The 21710-nt window shown below is 54.6% G+C and overlaps 1 protein-coding gene and 1 long non-coding RNA gene across 7 annotated transcripts in view; one reads left to right on the forward strand and one right to left on the reverse strand.

Annotated features, from left to right (window-relative positions):
• Positions 1-13613, forward strand: part of PRDM16 (PR/SET domain 16) — a 336220-nt gene extending 322607 nt beyond the window's left edge. For 4 of the 6 annotated variants that reach the window (XM_086342572.1, XM_086342573.1, XM_086342576.1 and 1 more), the window contains 5 exons: positions 1704-1873; positions 2623-2797; positions 10263-10496; positions 11651-11825; positions 12985-13613. In XM_086342572.1, the coding sequence (XP_086198698.1) occupies positions 1704-1873; positions 2623-2797; positions 10263-10496; positions 11651-11825; positions 12985-13119 (889 nt within the window). In that variant the 3' untranslated portion in view covers positions 13120-13613. The remainder of the gene's footprint in view (positions 1-1703; positions 1874-2622; positions 2798-10262; positions 10497-11650; positions 11826-12984) is intronic. The other 2 variants (XM_086342574.1, XM_086342575.1) reach the window with 1 other exon arrangement.
• A 3059-nt stretch (positions 13614-16672) lies between these two features.
• LOC147356524 (uncharacterized) lies at positions 16673-21424 on the reverse strand. Its single transcript, XR_015142765.1, has 2 exons — positions 21302-21424; positions 16673-16889 (listed from the first exon to the last, which is right to left on the reverse strand). It is a non-coding gene; the product is annotated as an uncharacterized LOC147356524 (long non-coding RNA).
• Between the last annotated feature and the right edge of the window lie 286 nt (positions 21425-21710).

Consider the following 21710-nt stretch of genomic DNA (forward strand, 5'->3'; position numbering starts at 1 on the left):
GCGTCCTGTCTCAGGGACCCAGGGCCATTGGGCTTTCCCAGACTCCCCAGGTAGGGCCATCTTCTGAATGTCAAGTGTCAGACGAGCGCCTCCTAAGTGGGCGGGCAGCACTGGGGTGAGAGGCCAGGGCCCCGGGGTGTCCTCAGACACGTGTCCGTCCACAGGGCTGAGTGCTCGTGACCACTACACCGTGTTGGAGCGCGGCCACCAGGCTGTGTCCTCAGGACAGGTCCCCGTACCTCCCAGCCACGCCCTCTGAGCGGACCTAGTCTCCCAAGCCCTGCCCCGCCACACTGGCCGCATAGACTCTGCCTGCCAAGGGCCTGCCCGGTCAGCGCTCTGCCGTGCTCGCCTCTCTGCTTGTCAATCCACAGGAGCCTGGTTCCCAAAACAGGGAAATAGCTGAGCTCAGGGATGGATAAGTCAGTGCTCCTGTGCCTCTGAGCCGCGTACGGGCATCCCTAGAGAAGTTCTGAGACCAGGAGCACATGAGCGTGCCCACCAGCACGTGCACACCTATCACACATGCACCCGTAAGCATGCACATATAGCCTCACACGTGTGCATGAGCAGACTGACACACGCACCATGTGCGACTGGAGACCCAGAGCCAGAGTCCCCCTGCCATGGCCCGGCTGGACGCCCTGGACGGGTGGGAGTGGCTGGCCAGTGGTGGTGGCCTGGACCCCTGGGACGGGACGAGGCGGCCCTGTCTGCAGAGCTGTGCCGTGGGTCCTCAGTCCCCGACGCCCCACCCTCTCTGGTTCTTGTTTCTTGCTGCCAGTGTCTCTTGGGCCCTCACCATTGGTTCCCCTGTGATAACCTGGGGGACATCCCCCCCTCCCTCCTCTGCCCTGCCCTGGGAGAAGCCCCACACCCATAGGGACCCTGCACACGCCGGCATCTCAGATTGCTCCTTGTGGCAACTTCATGCTTTGCTCTGATAACTTGGTGTCATGATACTCGGACAACCGAAGCATCCAAGGAAAGAGCATCTTTTTTCATTTCCCGAGTGCGCCACGCAGCCTGGCAGCAGGTGCCCCCAGGAGGGCACTAAGATAAACCAAGCGCACAGGGCTGGGGGCACCTCCACCAAAGGGGTCCATGGACAGGAGGCCATCTGACGGGGCAAGGCTGGGAGCCCCCATCACCCTGGGTCAGAGAAGGACACTAAGGAGGGTTGGTGCGGCCCTGCAGCCACTAGCCACTCTAGTGGACTGGCAGGCTGAGTCCCCAAGGGGGATGGGTCTGCTTGAGGACCCACTAAGAGGAGTTGGGACCAGGCCAGAGGAGGGGTCTGTCTGCCAGGGAGGAAAGCTGCAGGCAGCGGGTCTGGGCTCCTTTCCGGAAAAACCTGCTGGGAACATCTTTCCTGGTGCTCGGCCGCCCCCTTGAGGCCGCCGGGAGCACGCCACCCTCTGCTGTGGACCCTGCGCTCGGGGGACAGGACAGCAGAGAGGGGGAGATGCCAGGAGACACCAGGAAGTCCCGGTGCTGCCCACCCCTGGGGCACAAGCCCCAGAGAGTCCCCTCCACCAGCTCAGGGCACAGTCCCACAGCATCAGCCACCCAGAGTCAGGGATGGGGGGACATCTGCTTCCAGGGACACTTGGCTGGGACTGCATCCCAGCTCTCCACCGTGGTCCAGGGGCCTCAGGGAGGCTGTGAGGGCAGGATCTCCGCTGAGGCGCCGTGTCTTCCAGGTGTAAGTACTGCGACCGCTCCTTCAGCATCTCCTCCAACCTCCAGCGGCACGTGCGGAACATCCACAACAAGGAGAAGCCCTTCAAGTGCCACCTGTGCAACCGCTGCTTCGGGCAGCAGACCAACCTGGACAGGCACCTGAAGAAGCATGAACACGAGCACGCACCAGGTGGGGGGGCAGCGCAGAGGAGGGGCACGGGGGGCCTGGAGGATGGGGTGTGGGGAGGGGCGGGGAGCAGGGAGGGGGGAGGGGGGCCTGGAGGATGGGGTGATGGGTGGGGTGCTGGGGATGGGGAGTGGGGCCTGGAGGATGGGGTGATGGGCGGGGTGCTGGGGATGGGGAGGGGGGCCTGGAGGATGGGGTGATGGGTCAGGGTGGGGTGCTGGGGAGGGGTGCCTGGAGGATGGGGTGATGGGCGGGGTGCTGGGGAGGGGGTCCTGGAGGATGAGGTGATGGGCGGGGTGCTGGGGATGGGGAGGGGGGCCTGGAGGATGGGGTGATGGGTGGGGCGTGGGGAGGGGGTCCTGGAGGATGAGGTGATGGGCGGGGTGCTGGGGATGGGGAGGGGGGCCTGGAGGATGGGGTGCTGGGGATGGGGAGGGGGGCCTGGAGGATGGGGTGCTGGGGATGGGGAGGGGGGCCTGGAGGATGGGGATGATGGGTTGGGGCAGGGTGCAGGGTGGGGAGAGGAGAGCTGAGGAAGGGGCACACAGGCTAGCCCTAGGGGAAAGCCTGCAGTCACCCCTCAAGCCATCTTCATTCAGGGGAACCTTGTACCCTTGGGTTTCCCTAAGGGGGTATTCCCTAAGAGTGCCCTGCACGTGCACCCCTTCAGCCACCTGTCCCCTCCCGCTGTGCCACAGTGGGTGGGGTGCAGCCGAGGGGCACCCTCCTCTGATGCTTCCCCCTCCCCACAGTGAGCCAGCATGCGGGGGTCCTCACCAACCACCTGGGGACCAGCGCCTCCTCCCCGACCTCCGAGTCAGACAACCACGCACTTTTAGATGAGAAGGAAGACTCCTATTTCTCTGAAATCAGAAACTTTATTGCCAACAGTGAGATGAACCAAGCATCAACACGAACAGACAAACGGTAAGAAACACGTCCCGGGGTCCCAGGAAGGTCTGGACTCTGTATGGTTCCCTATATGGTCATGCCCACAGCAGGCCCCCACCACAGCACCAGAGACCCCAGGCCCACAGCAGAGGGTGAGGCCTGCAGGCTCTGCAGCTGGCACCCTTCCCACCCACCAGCCACCCCGCCTCGGCTCTCTGCTTCTGCAGAGAACAAGCACCCCGGCCCAGTGGCGGGTGTCACACATTCAGTGCCACCAGCACACGGGCCTCAATGCACGGTTTGGCCTCAGTGTTAACACGTGCGGCCAAACGTCAACCAGGTGAGGGCTCCTTTCATGAGATCCACCACGCCTCTGCAACTCCAGGACAGGCTCATTGAATTTGACACATGAACGGTTTCTAGCAAGAGTGCTGCACACACACAGGCAGGAAAATGGCAGAATTGGGATCCTAAGATGTAGAGGCTGTAACACATTCCCTTCATCCCAGGCCTCGGCGGCAGACTCAGAGAGGCCGGACTTCTAGTGCTTAGGGACGCGCTCCCCTGCTTCTGCAGAGGAAATGAGGCCCAAAGGATTGGGCATCTGGCTCCAGCCCTTCTGCCCATGGGTGGGCTGCCAGCCCAGAACCCAGTTCCCTCCCACCCAGGACACCCGGCTTCCCAGGGGCTTGTCTGCTCCCCGCAGGCGGGCTGCATCTCCTTCACCCTTGGGGCCCCCGAGGCAGAGCAGGGGCACTGAGCAGACCTTCAGGATGCACGAGCGGCACATGGGCTTGGTGCCCTGGCTGTTTCTCGCTCTTCTGAGTGGCTAAATCCATGCCCAGGAAGGTGATCCCACCTGGTGCCTCGGTGGGCTCAGAGGAGGAGACATGGGAGAGGCTGGCCATGGGCTGCATGTCCCCGAGCCCCAGCCCTGCCAGGCACCAAAGACCTTGATATCGGGGCGTGGCCAACAAAGTGCCTGGGTCCGTCCCCGGCTCTGGTCACGTGTGATGGTCTAGTGGGAGCCCAGCCCTGCCATCGGCGCCCAGGGTGGCGAGCTTCATTCTGGCAGCACTCTGGGCTCCATCTGAGAGCCGTCCGTGGTTCAAGTTCTGAGGTCTCCACCTTCAGAGTAAGTCATGGACCTGAGCATCCAGGAGCCAGGCCATGAGGCACATCCTGGCTGATACAGGCTCCCCTGAGCTGTGACCCCCTGTGCCCAGGGCAGAGCCAGACAGGGAGCTGACAAGGACAAGCCAGGGGCGTCCTCCCTGGGGTGGGTGGCCCTCCAACGCTGTCCCTGAGTGGCAGACCCAGCTCTCAGCCATACAGAGGACACCCCAGGAGAGTCACCAGGAAAGACCGGGTGTCCCCAGAGGGACGAGGGGCTTGCACCACCCTGACCCCACAGAGCAGCATTTTAGCCAGGGCCCCAGGGGTGGGGGCGGTAAGTGAGACTCAGACACTGGCCCCACACCCCTCAGAAAGCCCAGGGCAGAGCCAGCCTACAGACCAGGCCCTCGGACGGCCTGTGTTAACCCACCCAGAACCAGTGACCTCCTCTTGACAGTCCATTATAACTCAGGGCCTGCCAAGCTTCCTGACCCCAGAAACCCCTGGGCCAAACCCTGTCCCCTCCCCAAATTCCTCTGTTGACATCCTGACCTCCAGCCCCTCAGAGTGACCTGATTTGGAAGTAAGATCTTCTCAGGGGAATTAGTTACGATGTCATTCTGAAATCAGGTGGCCCATATCCGATAGGACTGGTGTCCTTAGAAAAGGGAGAAATTGGGGATTTCTCTAGTGGTCCAGCGGCTGGGAATCCACCTGCCAGTGCAAGGGACGTGGGTTTGGTTCTTGGTCTAGGATGATCCCACAGGCCTCAAGGCAACCAAGCCCGTGCGCCACAACTCCGGAAGCCTGCACACCCTAGAGCCTGTGCTCCGTAGAGAAGCCCCCACAGTGCGAAGCCCATGCTCTGCAACCAGAGAGTAACCCCCACTCTCAGCAACTAGAGAAAGCCCAGGCAGCAGTGAAGACCCAGCGTAGCCAAAAATAAATAAATAGACTTTTTTAGAAAAAGAAAATGGGGAGACACCGTGTGCAGGTGAAGCAGTGGGTGATGTGTCCACAAGCAGAGGAGCCCCAGGGGTCACCAGCAAAGCACCAGAGTCCAGGGAAGGGGCTGGGAGGAGGCGCCGGCCCTGAGACACCTGCAGCTGGGGCAGCCGCGGCGTCTGTGAGAGGCTGAGCCAGACCTATCTGCGTGTGCTTGGGAATCTCTGGAGGAGGCACGGGTCAACCGTGGCCTGCCACAGGGTCAGGGGCACGGACTACAACCGTCCAAGGAGCCCTGGAATGCTGGTATAGGTCCTTTTGAAGGAGGTTGCCATAGCCACTATTACCCCTACCAGAGTTTGGCCTCGGGCCAAAGTACAAGGAGGGAACACAGCCCCATCCATCAGCAGAAAATTGGATTAAAGACTTACTGAGCATGGCCTTGCCACCAGAACAAGACCCAGTTTTCCCCACAGCCAATCCCTCCCATCAGGAAGGTTCCACAAGCCTCTTATCCTCATCCATCAGAGGGCAGACAGAATGAAAACCACAGTCACAGAAAACTAACCAAACTGATCACATGGACCACAGCTTTGCCTAACTCAATGAAACTATGAGCCATGCTGTGTAGGGCCACCCAAGACAGACGGGTCATGGTGGAGAGTCCTAACAAAACAGTCCACTGGAGAAGGGAAAGGCAAACCACGTCGGTGTTGTTGCTTTAGAAGCCCATGAACCGCATGAAAAGGCAAAAAGATAGGAAAGATGAACTCCCCAGGTCAGTAGGTGCCCAATGTGCTCCTGGAGAAGAGTGGAGAAATAACTCCAGAAAGAATGAAGAGACAGAGCCAAAGTGAAAACACTTTCAGTTGTGGATATGACTGGTGATGGAAGTAAAGTCGGATGCTGTAAAGAACAATATTGCATAGGAACCTGGCATGTTAGGTCCATGAATCAAGGTAAATTGGAGTGGTCAAGCAGGAGATGGCAAGAGTGAACACTGACATTTTAGGAATCAGTCAACTAAAATGAACCGGAATGGGTGAATTTAATTCAAATGACCATTATATCTACTCCTGTGGGCAAGAATCCCTTAGAAGAAATTAAGTAGCCCTCATAGTCAACAAAAGAGTCCAAAATTTAGTGCTTGGGTGCAATCTCAAAAACGACAGAATGATCTCTGTTCATATCCAAGGCAAACCATTCAATATCATAGTAATCCAAGTCTGTGCCCCAGTCACTAATGCTGAAAAAGCTGAAGTTGAACAGTTCTATGATGACCTACAAGACCTTCTAGAACTAACACCAAGAAAAAGATGTCCTTCATTATAGGGGACTGGAATGCAAAAGTATGAAGTCAAGAGATACCTGGAGTAATAGGCAAGTTTGGCCTTGGAGTACAAAATGAAGCAGGGCAAAGGCTAACAGTTTTGCCAAGAGAATGCCCTGGTCATAGCAAACACCCTCTTCTGACACATGACATCACCAGATGGTCAAACCAAAATCACACTGATTATACTCTTTGCAGCCAAAGATGGAGAAGCTCTGTACAGTCAGCAAAAACAAGACCAGGAGCTGACTGTGCCTCAGATCATGAACTCCTTATTGCCAAATTCAGACTTAAATTGAAAAACACAGGGAAAACAACTAGGGCCATTCAAGTATGACCTAAATCAAATCCCTTACGATTATACAGTGGAAGTGATAAATAGATTCAAGGGATTAGGTCTGATAGACAGAGTGCCTGAAGAACTATGGATGGAGGTTTGTGACATTGTACAGGAAGCAGTAATCAAAACCATCCCCAAGAAAAAGAAATGCAAAAAGCCAAAATCTGAGGCCTTACAGGTAGCTGAGAAAAGAAGAGAAGCTGAAGGCAAAGGAGAAAAGGAAAGATATATCCATGTGAATGCAGAGTTCCAGAGAATAGCAAGGAGAGATAAGAATGTGTTTTTAAGTGAACAAGGCAAAGAAATAGAGGGAAACAATAGAATGGGAAAGACTAGAGATCTCTTCAAGAAAATTAGAGATACCAAGGTAACATTTCATGCAAAGACAGGAACAATAAAGGATAGAAACAGTATGAACCTAACAGAAGTAGAAGATATTAAGAAGAGGTGGCAAGAGCACACAGAAGAACTGAACAAAAAGGATCTTAGTGACCCAGATAACCACGATGGTGTGAGCACTCACCTAGAGCCAGACATCCTGGAATGTGAAGTCAAATGGGCCTTAGGAAGCACTGCTACAAACAAAGCTAGTGGAGGTGATGGAATTCCAGTTGACCTATTTCAAGTCCTAAAAGATGATGCTGTTAAAGTGCTGCACTCAATATGCCAGCAAATTTGGAAAACTCAGCAGTGGCCACGGAACTGTAAAAGGTCAGTTTTCATTCCAATCTCAAAGAAGGGCAATGCCAAAGAATGCTCAAACTACCATATAATTGCACTCATCTCACATGCTAGCAAAGTAATGCTCAAAATCCTTCAAGCTAGGCTTCAACAGTATGTGAACCACGAACTTCCAGATGTACAAGCTAGATTTAGAAAAGGTAGAGGAACCAGAGATCAAATTGCCAACATCCGTTGGATCATAGAAAAAGCAAGAGAATTCTAGGAAAACATATACTTCTGCTTCATTGACTCTGCTGAAGCCTTTGACTGTGCGGATCACAACAAACTGTGAAAAAATTTTTCAGGAGTTGAAAATACCAGACCACCTTACCTGCCTCCTGAGAAATCTGTATGCAGGTTAAGAAGCAACAGGTAGAACCAGACATGGAACGATGAACTAGTTCCGAATTGGGAAAGAGGTATGTCATGGCTATATATTGTCACCCTGCTTATTTAACTTATATGGAAAGTACATCATGCAAAATGCCAGGCTGGATGAAGCACAAGCTGGAATCAAGATTGCCAGGAGAAATATCAATAACTTCAAATATGCAGATGACACTACCCTTATGGCAGAGAGCAAAGAGGAATTAAAGAGACTCTTGATTAAGGTGAAAGAGGAGAGTGAAAAAGCTGGCTTAAAACTCAACATTCAAAAAAATGAAGATCATGGCATCTGGTCCCATCACTTAATGGTGAACAGGTGGGGAAACAATGGAAACAGTGACAGATTTTAGTTTCTTGTGCTCCAAAATCACTGTGGATGGTGACTGCAGCCATGAAATTGAAACATGCCTACTCCTTGGAAGAAAAGCAATGACAAACCTAAACGGCGTACTTAAAATCAGAGACATCTCTCTGCTGACAAAGATCTGTCTAGTTGAAACCATGGTTTTTCCAGTAGTCATGTACAGATCTGAGAGTTGGACCATAAAACAGGCTGAGCACCGAAGAATTGATGCTTTTGAACTGTGGTGTTGGAGAAGACTCTTGAGACACTGTGGGACAGTAAGGAGATCAAAGCAGTCAATCCGAAAGGAAATCAACCATGAATATTCATTGGAAGGACTGTTGCTGAAGCTGAAGCTCCAATAATTTGGCCTCCTAATGCAAAGAGCTGACTCACTGAAAAAGACTCTGATGCTGGGAAAGATCGAAGGCAGGAGAAGGGGACAACAGAGGACAAGATGTTTGGATGGCATTACTGATTCAAAGGACATGAGTTTGAGCAGTCTCTGGAAGATGGTGAAAGACAGGGAATCCTGATGTGTTGCAGTCCACAGCGTCACAAAGAATCTGACACAACTGAGCAACTGAACAACAACGAATCTACTGGAGGGGAGAGGGACGATCCCTGCTGTTTGAGCCATAGCCATGTGCTGTGTTAGGCTGGCCCTGGGGACATTCTGCACCCAGGCAGCTGTTTGGAGGCCTGGCTACTCGTTCTGGTTTCCTCTCTGTCTGAAGCTGTCTCCAGCCAGACTCCCCTCTCTGTCCCCGCTGTATCCATCCCCCACCCTCAACGAGCGCTGGTGTTTGACGCAGGCCTCCCACCAATGAGCAGATTTCTGTGCAGGGCGAGGCACGGTGCCAGGACAAAGTGCTCATTCATGGTCGCTGCTCCCACAGAGAAGGGCTTGTATATAAACGCACAGAGACTCAGGTTCAATTAAATGACACTCAGGGCTTTACGCTGTCCCAAGCTCCCCACCTGTGCTGTCCATCGGCACTCAGGGTGGGGACTGTTCTCACATTCCCCCGGAGGGCGTGGGTTCTGAGATGACAAACCCCGCCCAAGGGGACCTGCCAAGACCCATGGAGGGAGGCAGGACCTGGATCTGGGGTCCTCACCACTGGTGGACAGACGTGAACCTGATGCCCAACATCAAGGGAGACACATTAGGGTCCTGCCTGTCCTGGAGAATAGGTCAGCTGTCAGCAACTGTATACTCTACGGTGGAAAGATGAGAAGTGAAGACGAGGTGGGGGCGGGGGGGGGTGGCCAAGAACTGAACCACCTGGAGCTTCCCAGCCCATCCACTCAGCTCTGTATTTGGAGATGGTGACCACTTGGAGAAGACATCCCTCTTGCCTTAGTGCCCCAAGCAGGACCCTGAGTCTCTCCCGACAGCAGGGGATGGACTCCCATGGGCTGTGTGAGGTCCAGAAGGGGTTGAGTCCGGGGGCTCAGAACTCCAGTTCACAAAGCATGTGCCTTGCTCCCCATCCACCTCCACCCACGTGCGGGACACCTGCCCAGGTGGCCTTGGGCCCAGCCCATGTGTGGCCACGGCACCTGGTCATGAACTTGCAGATGAACCGAACAACGCTGTTGTCATTTTTCTCAAAGTAATGGGCACCCTCTTCCTCACCGCTCGCTTTCTCTTTTCAATAATGAGGACCAGAATGGGAAAGGCCCCCAGCTGCAAGGACCCCTGGGGATGAGGGGAGGAGCCTGAGCTGCAGGAGAGACAGCCCAGTCTCAGAAACACACTCGCCCTGGAGGGTTTCCGTCGCCGACAACAGCCCAGTCCACATGGCCCAGAGCCCCAGGTCCGAGATACTCCATCTGTGGAGGGCCGCCCAGTCCTCGTGCCCTCGTGGCAGGTGGGGAAGAGCAGGCACTCATCAGGGTGGGGCCGCACACCTCCCACACTCCGAGCCTCCCCAGGGATACCCCTTGTGCAGGGCCCAAGCCCAGTACCAGCTCCCAGGACCCCTTGCCCTCCAGGCCAGCGTAGCGCCCTTCCCGAATCCCTGAGTGTCCCGTGTCTACGCCAGCATGACAGGAGCCTGCTACCCAGCAGTTCCTGCCCAGCTTCATCCTGGTCCTGGGCAGGTGCCCTTCCATTTTTTAATCACTTGAAACAGCGGCCGAGGACGGAGACGGGCCGCGCAGAACCCCAGCTCTGAGGGTCTAGTGATAGAGAAGGGCAGGCTGCCATCGGAGGGGGCTGGGGGCATCAGGGATGGCAGGGGGCCAGAGCCACTGGAACCAAGTTGCTGCCTCAGGACATCTGTGGTCAGCTCCCCCTGTGTCATTTCAGGCCGGAAGTCCAGGACCTAGATGGCACCTCCCAGTGCCCGGGCCTGGCCATCAGGAAGCCAGAGGACGTGGAGGAGGAGGAGGAGGAGGAGCTGGAGGAGGATGATGACAGCCTGGCAGGGAAGTCACAGGACGACACCGCATCCCCCACACCCGAGCCTCAAGGTGCCTATGAGGACGATGAGGATGAGGAGCCACCCACCTCCCTGGCCGTGGGCTTTGACCACACCCGAAGGTGGGCACCTGCCCTCTGTGGGCCCCAAGTGCTTGGGCCCCGGGCAGGGAGATGGGCAAGCACCGAGGGGGTGACCTCACTCCCACACCGTCCACCCTGCCAGCGGGGTTCTCTCCTTCCCAGTAGGTGTTTCCACTGCAAGGACTTCTGTGCACAGGTCAGGGTGAGACCGGGCCCCAAACTCACACACACATGCACACATACCTGCACACACATGCACACAATGCACATGTACATACATGTACACATGTGGACATGTGCACGTGTACACACAGGCAAGTGTGTGCGTGCGTACATATGTGAACACCACATGTGCAACTGTGTGCACACCCTCGCCCGTGTGGGCACATGTGTATACATGTGCACACATACACACTGTGGGCACATTTGCACATACATGTGTGAACACCACATGTGCAACTGTATGCACACCCTCGCCCGTGTGGCCACATGTGTATACATGTACACACATGAAGGTGCATGTTTATACACATCTGTGTATACATGTGCATGCGCACACATGCTTCACCCAGTCCAGAAGCAGAGCAAGGCAGGCAAAGGCTGAGAAGGAGCTGATCAGGGACCCGTGGGTGATCTCCAGCCCCGCAGAACCAGGAGTAGTGACGTCTGTCTTCAACAGGCTGTGGGTGGGGTTGAGCACCAATGATTTTGAAAGCTGGCAGAGGAGAGCCTCTCCTGCTGTGTCCCCACTGCTCACCGCCTACATTCAGCACCGGTGATGCCACCAGCATTCAAGGTCCTCCTGGGGGTGGCTGGCAGATCCTGCGGGCCCTTCGGAGATGGCCCACTTCCTCCCACTCTGGACCCTGAGAGTGGGCCCCCCAGAACAACCCAGATTTCGGGAACCAAGACCTCTGCCCTGCTCCCAGCCTGTGCTCTGTGCCCAGGGACCCGGCGCCCTGCCTGTGCTCGCAGTGTGTGTGCACGCACGGACCTCCTGTGTCCTCCATCACTTTCCTGTATCTGTGTGGCTTCTGTCCACGTGTCCATGTGTCCGTGTGTCTGTCTCCTGTGCATGTGGCTCGTGGAGACGCTGTGGTGTGCATGCAGGCACGGAGCTGGCCATGGGGCTTCAGAGAGGCGGCCGAGGCCAGACAGGCTGACAGCAGGCCCCTCTCCGGTCATTGGTGCAGGTGTGTTGAGGAGCCACCAGGCGGTCTCTTAGCTTTGGAGCCGATGCCGACTTTTGGGAAGGGGCTGGATCTCCGCAGAACAGCTGAGGAAACGTTTGAAGTTAAAGATGTGCTTAATTCTACCTTAGATTCTGAGACTTTAAAACAGACCCTGTACAGGCAGGCTAAGAACCAGGTAGGTACCTACCAGAGCCTGCCCCCGACCTTCCCCAGGCTGGATGGCAGGCCCCAGCTGTGCCTCCCCGACCAGGGACCACCTCCCTTCTCTCTGTGGCCGTCCCATGTCTGCATGGGGGACACCCAGGACTCCAGCCCTCCCATGCCCATTGCTTTGGCTAGAGAGACCCCCAAATGATTCCCTTTCCATGAAAGCAAGGGTGGGGAGAGGTTGAGAGCAGATGAACGAGAGCCAGACCCTCACAAGGGCGCTCCCCCAGTCCCTCAGTGATCCTGGACATGAGGGTCCTGGCCCTCATATACCCGGAGGGTGGTATCCACTGGCAGTGCCCTCGTGGCTGCACTGGCCTCCCTCTGCCTCTGCCCAAGCAGGAGTGATGGTAGCCCAGGGTCCTCTCGAGGGACGCTCCCCCGTCGGGGTCACGGGCTCCAAGCTGCAACTATGGCGAGTCAGCAGGGCACAGGCTGGCCGGCATGACTCACCCTCAGCCTAGGGGCTGCAGGACCCTGCTTATTTTCAGCTTGGGGGACTTGGGGTTCCACTCAGCTCTCCGCAGCTCACCCAAGTCTGAGCAAAAACCGTCTGCGTGTCTGTCTTCGTCTCTTTACTAATCCTGTCCAGAGTGTGAAATTGGGTGGACACACCCCACCCCACCTGCTCTGAGCGGCCCTGGGTCCCATCCACTCGTGCTCTGGGGGCCAAGCTGGGCTCTGGGCCAGAGGCACATCTGCTCTCAGCTCAGAAATGCTGCACACCACGTCCCTGAAATGGCTCTGTGCCACCACCACGGTCATCCACACTGGACAGGGCCCACCAGGCAGGGCCTGCGCCTCCTTGATGGGGTCTCAGCAGTAACCACCAGCACCCTGGTCCCCCTGAAAAGCATGCTTGCCTGTGAATCCATGCTGATCACCAGGGATGTAGGGGCACCTGCGAGGGCGGATGTGCCCCAGAGAGGCTGAGGGTTTTAGTGGCCCTCTGCAAAGATGCCTCCTCTGCAGGCCAGCCCCCAACACCTTTGCCCCCGCCTCACCTCTGGGTCTGAGGTCAGTGGGAGGGGGTGGGAGGCCGGGAGGGCATGGGCTGGCCTGGGGTCTACAGGACCCACCCCACACCACTCACCTGCACTCCTGTGTGTGCCCTCCCCTCCATCCAGGCGTATGCAATGATGCTGTCCCTTTCCGAGGACACTCCTCTCCACGCCTCTTCCCAGGGCCCTCTGGACGCTTGGCTGAACATCGCGGGAGCCACGCCAGAGTCTGGAGCCTTTAACCCCATCAACCACCTCTGACTGGCCTGAGAGGGGCTGGGGTCAGAGTCCAAGTGAGGCCACCAGGGCCCCCGACTTCCCAACAGAAATCTCCATGGCAGAAGACGGAGGCAAGGGCCTTGGGAGCCTGTGCGGCCTGGGGCCGAGGAGACCCCTCCTTGTCACCTGTATCTGACCACTCCTCCACATCTGTTCCCCTCTCCATGGTCCAACTCTGACTTTTGCAATGAAAACTCAGAACCCGGCCTCCTTGGAGCCATCATAGGGTTTCACTGGCTCCAAGCATCAGTCTTGAGAACAGCCTTCAGTTGGTACAGCTCACTCTATCCGGGCACAGCACTGGGGGCTGCCTCACAGAGTCAACCCCATGGGCAAGGACGGGGTTTGAACCCCACACCGAGGCTGGTGGGCCTCTCCCAGGCGCCGTGTGGCATCTAGGGAGGGAATGGACATCTGGGCGTGCTCTAAGGAGGGAATCGCCCTGACAATTTTTATAAAGAAAATGACAAGAATGATCCTTTTGGTAATCTTATTGACGACAGAGTCTATTTAAGCATGTGGTTTTAAAAATAGACAGTATTTTTTAAAAAAAAAATCACAAAGTGACTTGCAAATTGTTTTTTAAAAGTAATTTTGCATTGCTTTGAAATCTCAGCTTCTTTGCAAACCCAAACCTGCCTGGGACCCAGCCCTGCGTTTGGGGGTGTTCTTTATACTGTAGATAATGGAGAGATTTTCTATCCCTGACTGTGTTTGTAAAGCCAAGGTGATTCTGGGCACCCCGCCCCCAGAACCGAGGGGCGGAGCCCACTCCCGGGAGCAGTTTGAGACTGTGCCTGGAATCAGATACAATGTCCTGGGCTGGCCCAAGGCTGGGACTCAGAGATGTGCCTGTCATTGTGTGACATGGGATTCATGCCCGCGTCCCCCACCCAGAGGGAGGTCGGAGCAGGGACTTGGTCCCCAGCGCAGAAGTGGCCAAGCCCCTCCGCCCACCCCCCCACCATTCTGCAGAAGGCGGGGCCCGCCATCATCTTGGGATCTCCAGCACCCACCCACCCCACCCCTGCGGATGGACAAGAGGAAGGGAGTGGGCACCCCCCATAGGGGCTGCCGTGGGGTGCACTCCAAGGCTCCTCTGCTCCAGGCTGCCAAGCTCCATGCTCACCTGAGACCCCAGGACACAACTGCCACTTCGCTCTTTGTGTGGGTTCTTGGCGGGCGGGACCCGGCTCCAGAAGGACGGGAGTCCAGGTGTGACCTCCACAAAGAGCTAAGACAGCACAGCCCTGAGGGGACGGACGGCACCTCCCAGGACCAGGCTGCTCTCCACTCGATGGGCTTTAAATTATTCCCATAGGGGCCAATTTCAAATAATTGTTGTTGTTTTTTTTTCCCTGATGGAATTGACCTTAATCTGTATATAACTTGTAATTTTTTCTAATTCATTTCTTTTCTTATTTTATTTCTTCCTTAACAGTATTTTTGGCATTAGACATTCTTATTGTGAAGAAATAATGTTAATATAAGTATCTAGTGAAGGACCAAAACCGTGTAATAAGGTTGTGTGTTGTGTGATCAATAACCAGGGAGTGGGGCGATTTTTAATGTGCCAAATACCCCACGTCCCCCACCCCCCAACGAATCCTGCTGCCCGTTTTCCAGACAATCATGTGTTTTTGTTAAATTTGAGTTTCAGTTGCATTTAAGACAAGTGCTCTATTTATTTCTTTTATTGTTTGGAAGAAAAACGAAGACTAGCATCCCAAGAAGAAGAGGAAAAAAACCCGCCCAAGTTGCCCTAAGAAATGTGTGAAAATACAAACGGTCATGGAGTGGCCAACCGTCCAGCCGCTCCAGGCCAAGACAATCGTCCGCCTGGGCACTGGGGGTTCGGCTTCACAGTGGGGACCTGTGGATGGGGATCCCCAAGGGCGCACAGACCTGCAGATCCTAGCGAAAGGATTTGGCCTTTCCCGGATCCGGTCAAGGTACCACTCAGAGCGCCTTCCACGTGGGAACAGGCTGGAACGTGGCCCCCAGGGCGGTCAGAGAAGCTGCTGGCAGAGGAGCCGCCTGCAGCCGCACCCACAGGGATTTACAGACACGGCTGCTCGCACCACCTCAGAAGCTTCCTTCATCCCACCCCCGCAGTGGACCCTCCTGGTGTGTCGCAACTTCCAACTCTCCCTCGGTTGAGATGGGACCCCTTTGAAAAGTCAACCTCAGATACCACCTCCCCATTTCTGTAAACCCAAATTATATGATTTCTTCTGCTAAACAATAAGGTGTGTGCTTTTTTTTGCGATTTGACTCTCTCTGTCCAAAGCAGGATGTTTGGGCAGGTGGAGGCCTGAGTGTCTGTTCCCTGCAGCCCAGCCCTTCCGTTCACCTCTGGTCTCTCTGTGACAGTCACGGTTGGGTCTCTGTAGCTGATCTTCTTAAACTCTGACTCTTCCTTCTTTCCTTCCCCATCCCCAAGAACCCTGACTGCACATTTTAAGTCCTGTTTTTTGTCCCTCTTGAAAACAATTAGAGTAAGCCCAGTTTCTCCTCCAGCCTGAGCATTTGGCAGATTCAGTGGCGGGGAGGGTTCTGTCCTCCGACCCTCAGATAAAAAGAGCACTTATTTCCTACGTCTGGTGGGTCCATGAAGCCTGGCTTCAAAGTTGAGCATTGTCCCAACCACAGTCAGCTGCCCCTCCCCAGGTCTTCTCTGCCCCCAAGGCTCCAGCACCAGCCACCTGCTCAGACCCAGGGGGACGCCCTGGAGGGTCTGGGAGCTCAGGCTGGAGAATTCCGAGAGCCCAGCTTCATGGCACGGATGCAGCTGGTGGCTGGCTGGCCAACCAATGCATCTGTGGGCTGGTGGCCAGAGTCAGGGCTGTAAACTAGGAACCCCACTGGGCTAGCGTGCTGGGGCCAGGGCCCTTCACTCCAGCCTCATCCACTTCCCTCTTTGGGCTGCTGACTCACCCCCAAGTGGAAATTTGGAAGGAGGTCTCCTCACTCTTCCCTCTTCTGCCCCTCAGACCCCAACCCCCACCTTGGGCCCAACTCTTTCATTCCCAGGACAAGCGGGTAGGACCCCAGGACTGCTGACCCTTTGGCCAGCCAGCCCTTCATAAGGGAGACCCAGAAGCCTCTAGTTGGAACCCAGAGGCATGCATTTCTGCATCCCACCTGGAACCCTGGGGTGGGGATAAGTGACTGGGGTGGGCCTGAGAGACTGCCCAGCCCTAGTGGCCTTCCCATACAATGCCAAGAGTACGGCCAGTCCACCCAGACACTGATTGGCCCTGGAAACCCTGAGGGCCCTTGTCCTGCGTCCTGGCTGCTTCCTCAGTGAACATTCGCAAAGCACTTGCCTGAATACACATCCCTTGTGTTAGCCCCGAAGCCTCAAAGCACTGGATTGTGGCACCCCGGGCCCCACCCCCGCCCCCCCCACTACTGCCCAAGTGACTGAAATCTACTGAGCTTACTCACCGTGCTGTCCTGGGAGGGGCAGGGGCAGCACCCCCAGAGAGCACCCTGCACTGCTGCCTGGGGCGGTGGCGGGGAATGGACGGGGAGCCGGGCACCTCGCTCCCCTCCCGGCTGGGGACGCGGGGACATAACTGCTCCTGGTCGGTGGAGGTCAGCCGGGTCTCAAAAGCCATGAATGTCTCTGTAGCGATGCGTGATACTGTGACTAAGACGTCCTCACGAGATGCCAAGGAGCGTCCCTCTCCTCCTGCCATTCCAGTGTTTATGTCTTCCTTCTTTTCTGTCACGTATTCGTATTACCACTTGTGGGGGAAAAAAAAAAGTAAGAGAAGATAGAATGAAAAGGCAGCTTATGTTTCCAGATGTGCAATTCACTCATGAACAAAGTTATCCTGAAGGCTCCTTTCCGCACACCTCTCTTCCTCGTTCTCCTCCAAATGAGGGAAGCTGAGCCCCGTGTCCACACGGGACTGAGGGCATCCATACGCGTACGCTGGTGACACTCCAAACCTGTGCGTCCATGTCATCCTTCGCCATCGTTACATTATGATCCGGTTTTTTTTTTCTTTTTTTTTTTTTTTTCTTTTAGAGCTGTATAGTGTTGAAAAGAAGTCAAGTGTAAATGTCTGGTTTTTCTCCATAATGTTTTTTTTAAAAAAACCATTGAGAAGGAGGCTGGTGTATGTCCCACGTCCCCCGATTGTAAATTTGCTTCCGTTCTAAGTAAACTGCATGGCTCGTGTGTAGTCATTATTGTGTCTGTTCGTGAAATTTTTACGAAAAGGAAAATCCCATAGATGCACTTATTAAATATGTGATTAGAGTCTGCGTCCTCGAGACTAGGAGTCTTGAACTGCCCACATGGAAGACGCAGTTCTTAACATGGAAATCGCTGTGGGAGAAGGAAAGGAAAAGACACCAAGTGTAGGAATCATTCAGAGAGTAACTCTGCAGATTTCATTTTGATGATGCTCGTGATAAAGACAAATGTACGTGTGTAGAGAAATGTCTTTAAGCTGAAGCCTAGGAGAAGCTGATTTTGAGGTTGATGCTGTAGACTAGGACTGTATACCAAATGTAATCTTTCCGATGCTACAATGAATTTATACATGAGATTGATATGCAATAAATCTGTGTGCTTTTCTAAGCCTCTGTGCCTGCCTGCTTCACTCAGGGAGAACAGAGGCCTCGGAGGGCTGGGGAGGGATGGTGAGAACGGACTCAAGAGTTAGGGTGTGGCTGGTGGGGAGGCTCGCCAGCCCTGATGGAGAGCCCCTCGTGCCATCCTCCTGTACCCCTCCCAGGGCAGGTCCCCTTGCTGTTCCTGTTTTCCAGAAAAGAACAAGTTCAGAGAGGGCACCAACTACCCAGGACAGCCTTGCAGTGAGAGTGCTGGTCTCCAGCTGTGCCCTCCTCCAAGTGTGCCCACCTCAGGACAAGGTGACCTTTAGGTATGGCCCCCAGGTGTGCCCTGCTCCAGGTGTGGCAGCCTCCGTGTGTTTCTACTCTCCATCATAGTGGCCTTCAGGTGTGTCCACCTCCAGGTGAGCCTACCTCTAGGCATGGCACCCTACCGGTGTGCCCACCTCCAAATGCAACTGCCCCCAGGTATTCTTACCCCAACATGTCCCTGCCCCCAGCGCCCATGCCCATGAACTCTCACCAGGGCCTCTTGATGGAGGAGAAGCCCATCCTATAAGGCCAGCCCCAAATCTGCCCCCCTCTGAGAGTAGACCTCCCCACCAGCCAGCCCTCCACTTCAGCTGTGTCTGCCCCACACACTGCTTCCAGCCAGGGCCTTAGCCTGACCCACCAGCAATGGCCAGATGGATCAAGGCAGAGCAAAGGCCAGGGCTGCAGGAGGAGCAAACACAGCCCCGCAGGGCACCCCTCCTTCTGTGCACCCAGGCATTCCTTCTTGGGGCCCATTTGTCAGGTTGCACAAAGAAATGAAGAACAGATGATGAATAGGTGAATGGATGGATAGATGGATGATGGATGGATGATGGATGGGTGGATGGATAGTAGATGGACAGATGGATGGGTGGATGGATGGACAGATGGCTGGATAAATGTATGGAAAGATGTGTGGATGGATGGATGAATAAATGTGTGGGTGGATGGATGATGGATAGGTGGGTGGATCCCCTATGAATGGATGGATGGAACGATGGATGAATGATGGGTGGGTGGGTGGATGGATAGCTGGGTAGATAGATGATGGATGGGTGGTTTGCTGTAAGAACCCTCACTCAACATGGATCTTGAGACCTCCAGTGCCTCTGAAGGGGGCTGAACCTGCTCTGAGAGAGGTAACAGAAGGGGGCAAGGCCTGGGTTCCTCTAAATGGCAGCATCTCATAGCCACCAGAGGGAAGAAACTGCAGTTGACCTTGGAACAATATCCCTGGGCCCAAATCTGGGTACTGAGTCTTTTCACTTTCTTCACACCTTCAAGTATGTGTGTCTCCAGGGTAGCACTGGTTGGGGGAAGCAGTTAAACATTTTAAGGTGATTTCTTCCCTGGTGTGACTGTCATCCTGTGATCTGAATCCTGTGGTCAGATATGGGCTTTGCCCTGGAGTTCCAAGCACAGGGATGGCTTGAGAAATAAATTTCCATTCTCAGAGGACAAATGATGCAAATCACAGAACTGGTGAATGGCCACACTTCCAAAAGCCATTCACCAAGATGGAGTGACAGTCTCTAGCCCACCCCGTTATGCCCTCCCAAGCTCCCCAGGCAGGCTGCCGTCAGGGGCCAGAGCTCCCATCTTTGTTCAGCCCAGCAGCCTTTCTCTATGCCCTCCACCCCCGAAGGGAGAGGAGTATCCCGGGACAGGAGCCTGTCTGATAAGAGCCCTATTGTCAGGGGACCTCAGAGGGAAAGAGCAGAGGCACAGAGAACAGGCTGGCAAGCCAACGCTGTCTCCCTGAAGCCCAGCTCCTGGCAGGGAAGATCGAGGAAAAAAGCTCCATTTTGGAAACAAGGGGGGTGAAAATCAACAGGAGAAAAATGTGTCAATGAGAAATCTGTTTTCTGGGAAAAGAGATGCTTTTGAATTCCCCTTCAGATTCATTTTGGGCCAAGTGAGCCTGTTGGTTATTTGCAGAGAAGCTATTTTGAGAATCATTAACTTCATTTCTCGGGGCAACAAAAGTCTTCCCCAAAATCAAAAAGTATCTTATTTCAGGGTAAAATGGCTAGACACAGGCTGGCTTTTGTGGGAACAGATGGACGAGCAAGAGGGGCCCAGGATAACAAGATGCTCAGAGCAGGGTTCTGGGGTGGGAGGTGGCTGCTGGCCACAGCCTGCGCTGTGGTCCTCACGAAGGGAAGAGCGCTGTGCACAGCACTGCCGGGCCACATCCTCCCCAAAACTTACACCCAGCTCAGGAAAGGGAGGTTTGCTCCAGAGCTTCAGGACAGAGAGGACAGAATTCCATGGTTATAAGACAGGGAGGCCTGAGCACCAGTTGAGGCCCAACAGAGAGGCTGTGAGTGCAAGTGAAGGTCGCTCAGTCATGTTCAACTCTGCAATCCCATGAACTATAGCCCGCCAGGCTCCTCTGTCCACGGAATTCTCTAGGCAAGAATATTGGAGTGGGTAACCATTCCTTTCTCCAGGGGATCTGCCCAAACCAGGGATCAAACCCAGGTTTCCCACATTGCAGGCAGATTCTTACCATCTGAGCCACCAGGGAAGCCCAACAGAGAGTCTGGGGAACCAAAACCCCAAGGGAGGTAGTTGGCTCTTTCTCCTAGGATCCAGTTAAAACCCAGGATTCATGACCCACCAGGCCTTGGAGCTCTGGATGACTTATGTGGTCCTGTCTTCAAGTTCACTGATCTTTCCTTCTGTAGCGTCTAATCTGTTAACTCCATCCAGTATGTTTTTAAATGTTTGTATCTTATATATCTTTTTCATCTTTAGAATTTTCATTTGATTCAGCATTCTTTTTCTTTTGATCATATTCATTATACATTATACTTTCTCTTTTATGTTCAAAGCTTCCCTTATATCCTTGGAATAGTTCTCATGTGTGTTAAGTCACTTCAGTCATGTCCAGCTCTTTGCGACCCTATGAACTATAGCCCACCAGACTCCTCTGTCCATGGGATTCTCCAGGAAAGAATACTGGAGTTGCCATTTCCTTCTCCAGAGGATCTTCTCAATCTAGGCATCGAACCCACATTTCTTACATATCCTGCATTGGTAGATGGGTTCTTTACCACTAGCGCCACCCTTCATGAAGCAAAGCGAAGCGAAAGTCGCTCAGTGGTGTCTGACTCTCTGCAACCCCATGGACTGTTGTCCAGGGAATTCTCCAGGCCAGAATACTGGAGTGCGTAGTGTTTCCCTTCTCCAGGGGACCTTCCCAACCTAGGAATCGAACCCAGATCTCACTCATCGCAGGCAGATTTTTTACCAGCTGAGCCACAAGGGAAGCTCTGCTGGTTGCATCATCTATGTGGTTTCTGGGTCTCTTTCTATTGGTTGCTTTTTCTCACACATATAGGTCACATGCCTATTAATGTTTCACTGGGTGCTGGAGGCGGTAAATGCAAAATGGTTGAGACCTCAGAGTTCGTTGACCTTCTTTTAAGAAATTTTCGTGCTGACAAGCAGTACTGACTTGGAGGCCAGCCTGGTCTTTGCTCGTTTCAATAATGTAGAGCAGCCTCTGCCCCTTCCACCTAAGGTGTAAGCTTACCTTCACCTAATACGTGGCCTTTTTTGATCTCCAGCCAATGTCCTGGGGTCCATGAGGCCTCTTGGTCCTGGTGATTGGCTATCAAGTGTTTCCGACTTGTGTGGATGCTGGGAGCTGTTCTCTGCTCGGCTCCCAGGATCTCATTCTGCACACAGAGCAGAGCATTTGACCAGACTCAGGCTGACCCCGGGGGCTTCTCCAGATCCTTTTCTGCACTGCTGCCTTCCCTCTGAGGCTCTGCCTGCAAGTCCCAGTCCCCTCAGCCTCCCTGACGCCATCTCTGCCTGCCTTGGCTAGCTCAGTGAAGCCACTGTGTTCTGCTTTGTCCTGCCTCTCAGAAGAAAGTTGGGCAGGTGTGGGGCTCACCTCACTGGGTCCTCCCCCAACCCCCACTGTTCTCTGCCACATG

This window comes from Bos grunniens, chromosome 16, assembly GCF_055505025.1.
Source record: "Bos grunniens cultivar Pamir isolate PY7600 chromosome 16, Bosgru_T2T1.0, whole genome shotgun sequence".
Taxonomy (NCBI): Eukaryota; Metazoa; Chordata; class Mammalia; order Artiodactyla; family Bovidae; genus Bos; species Bos grunniens.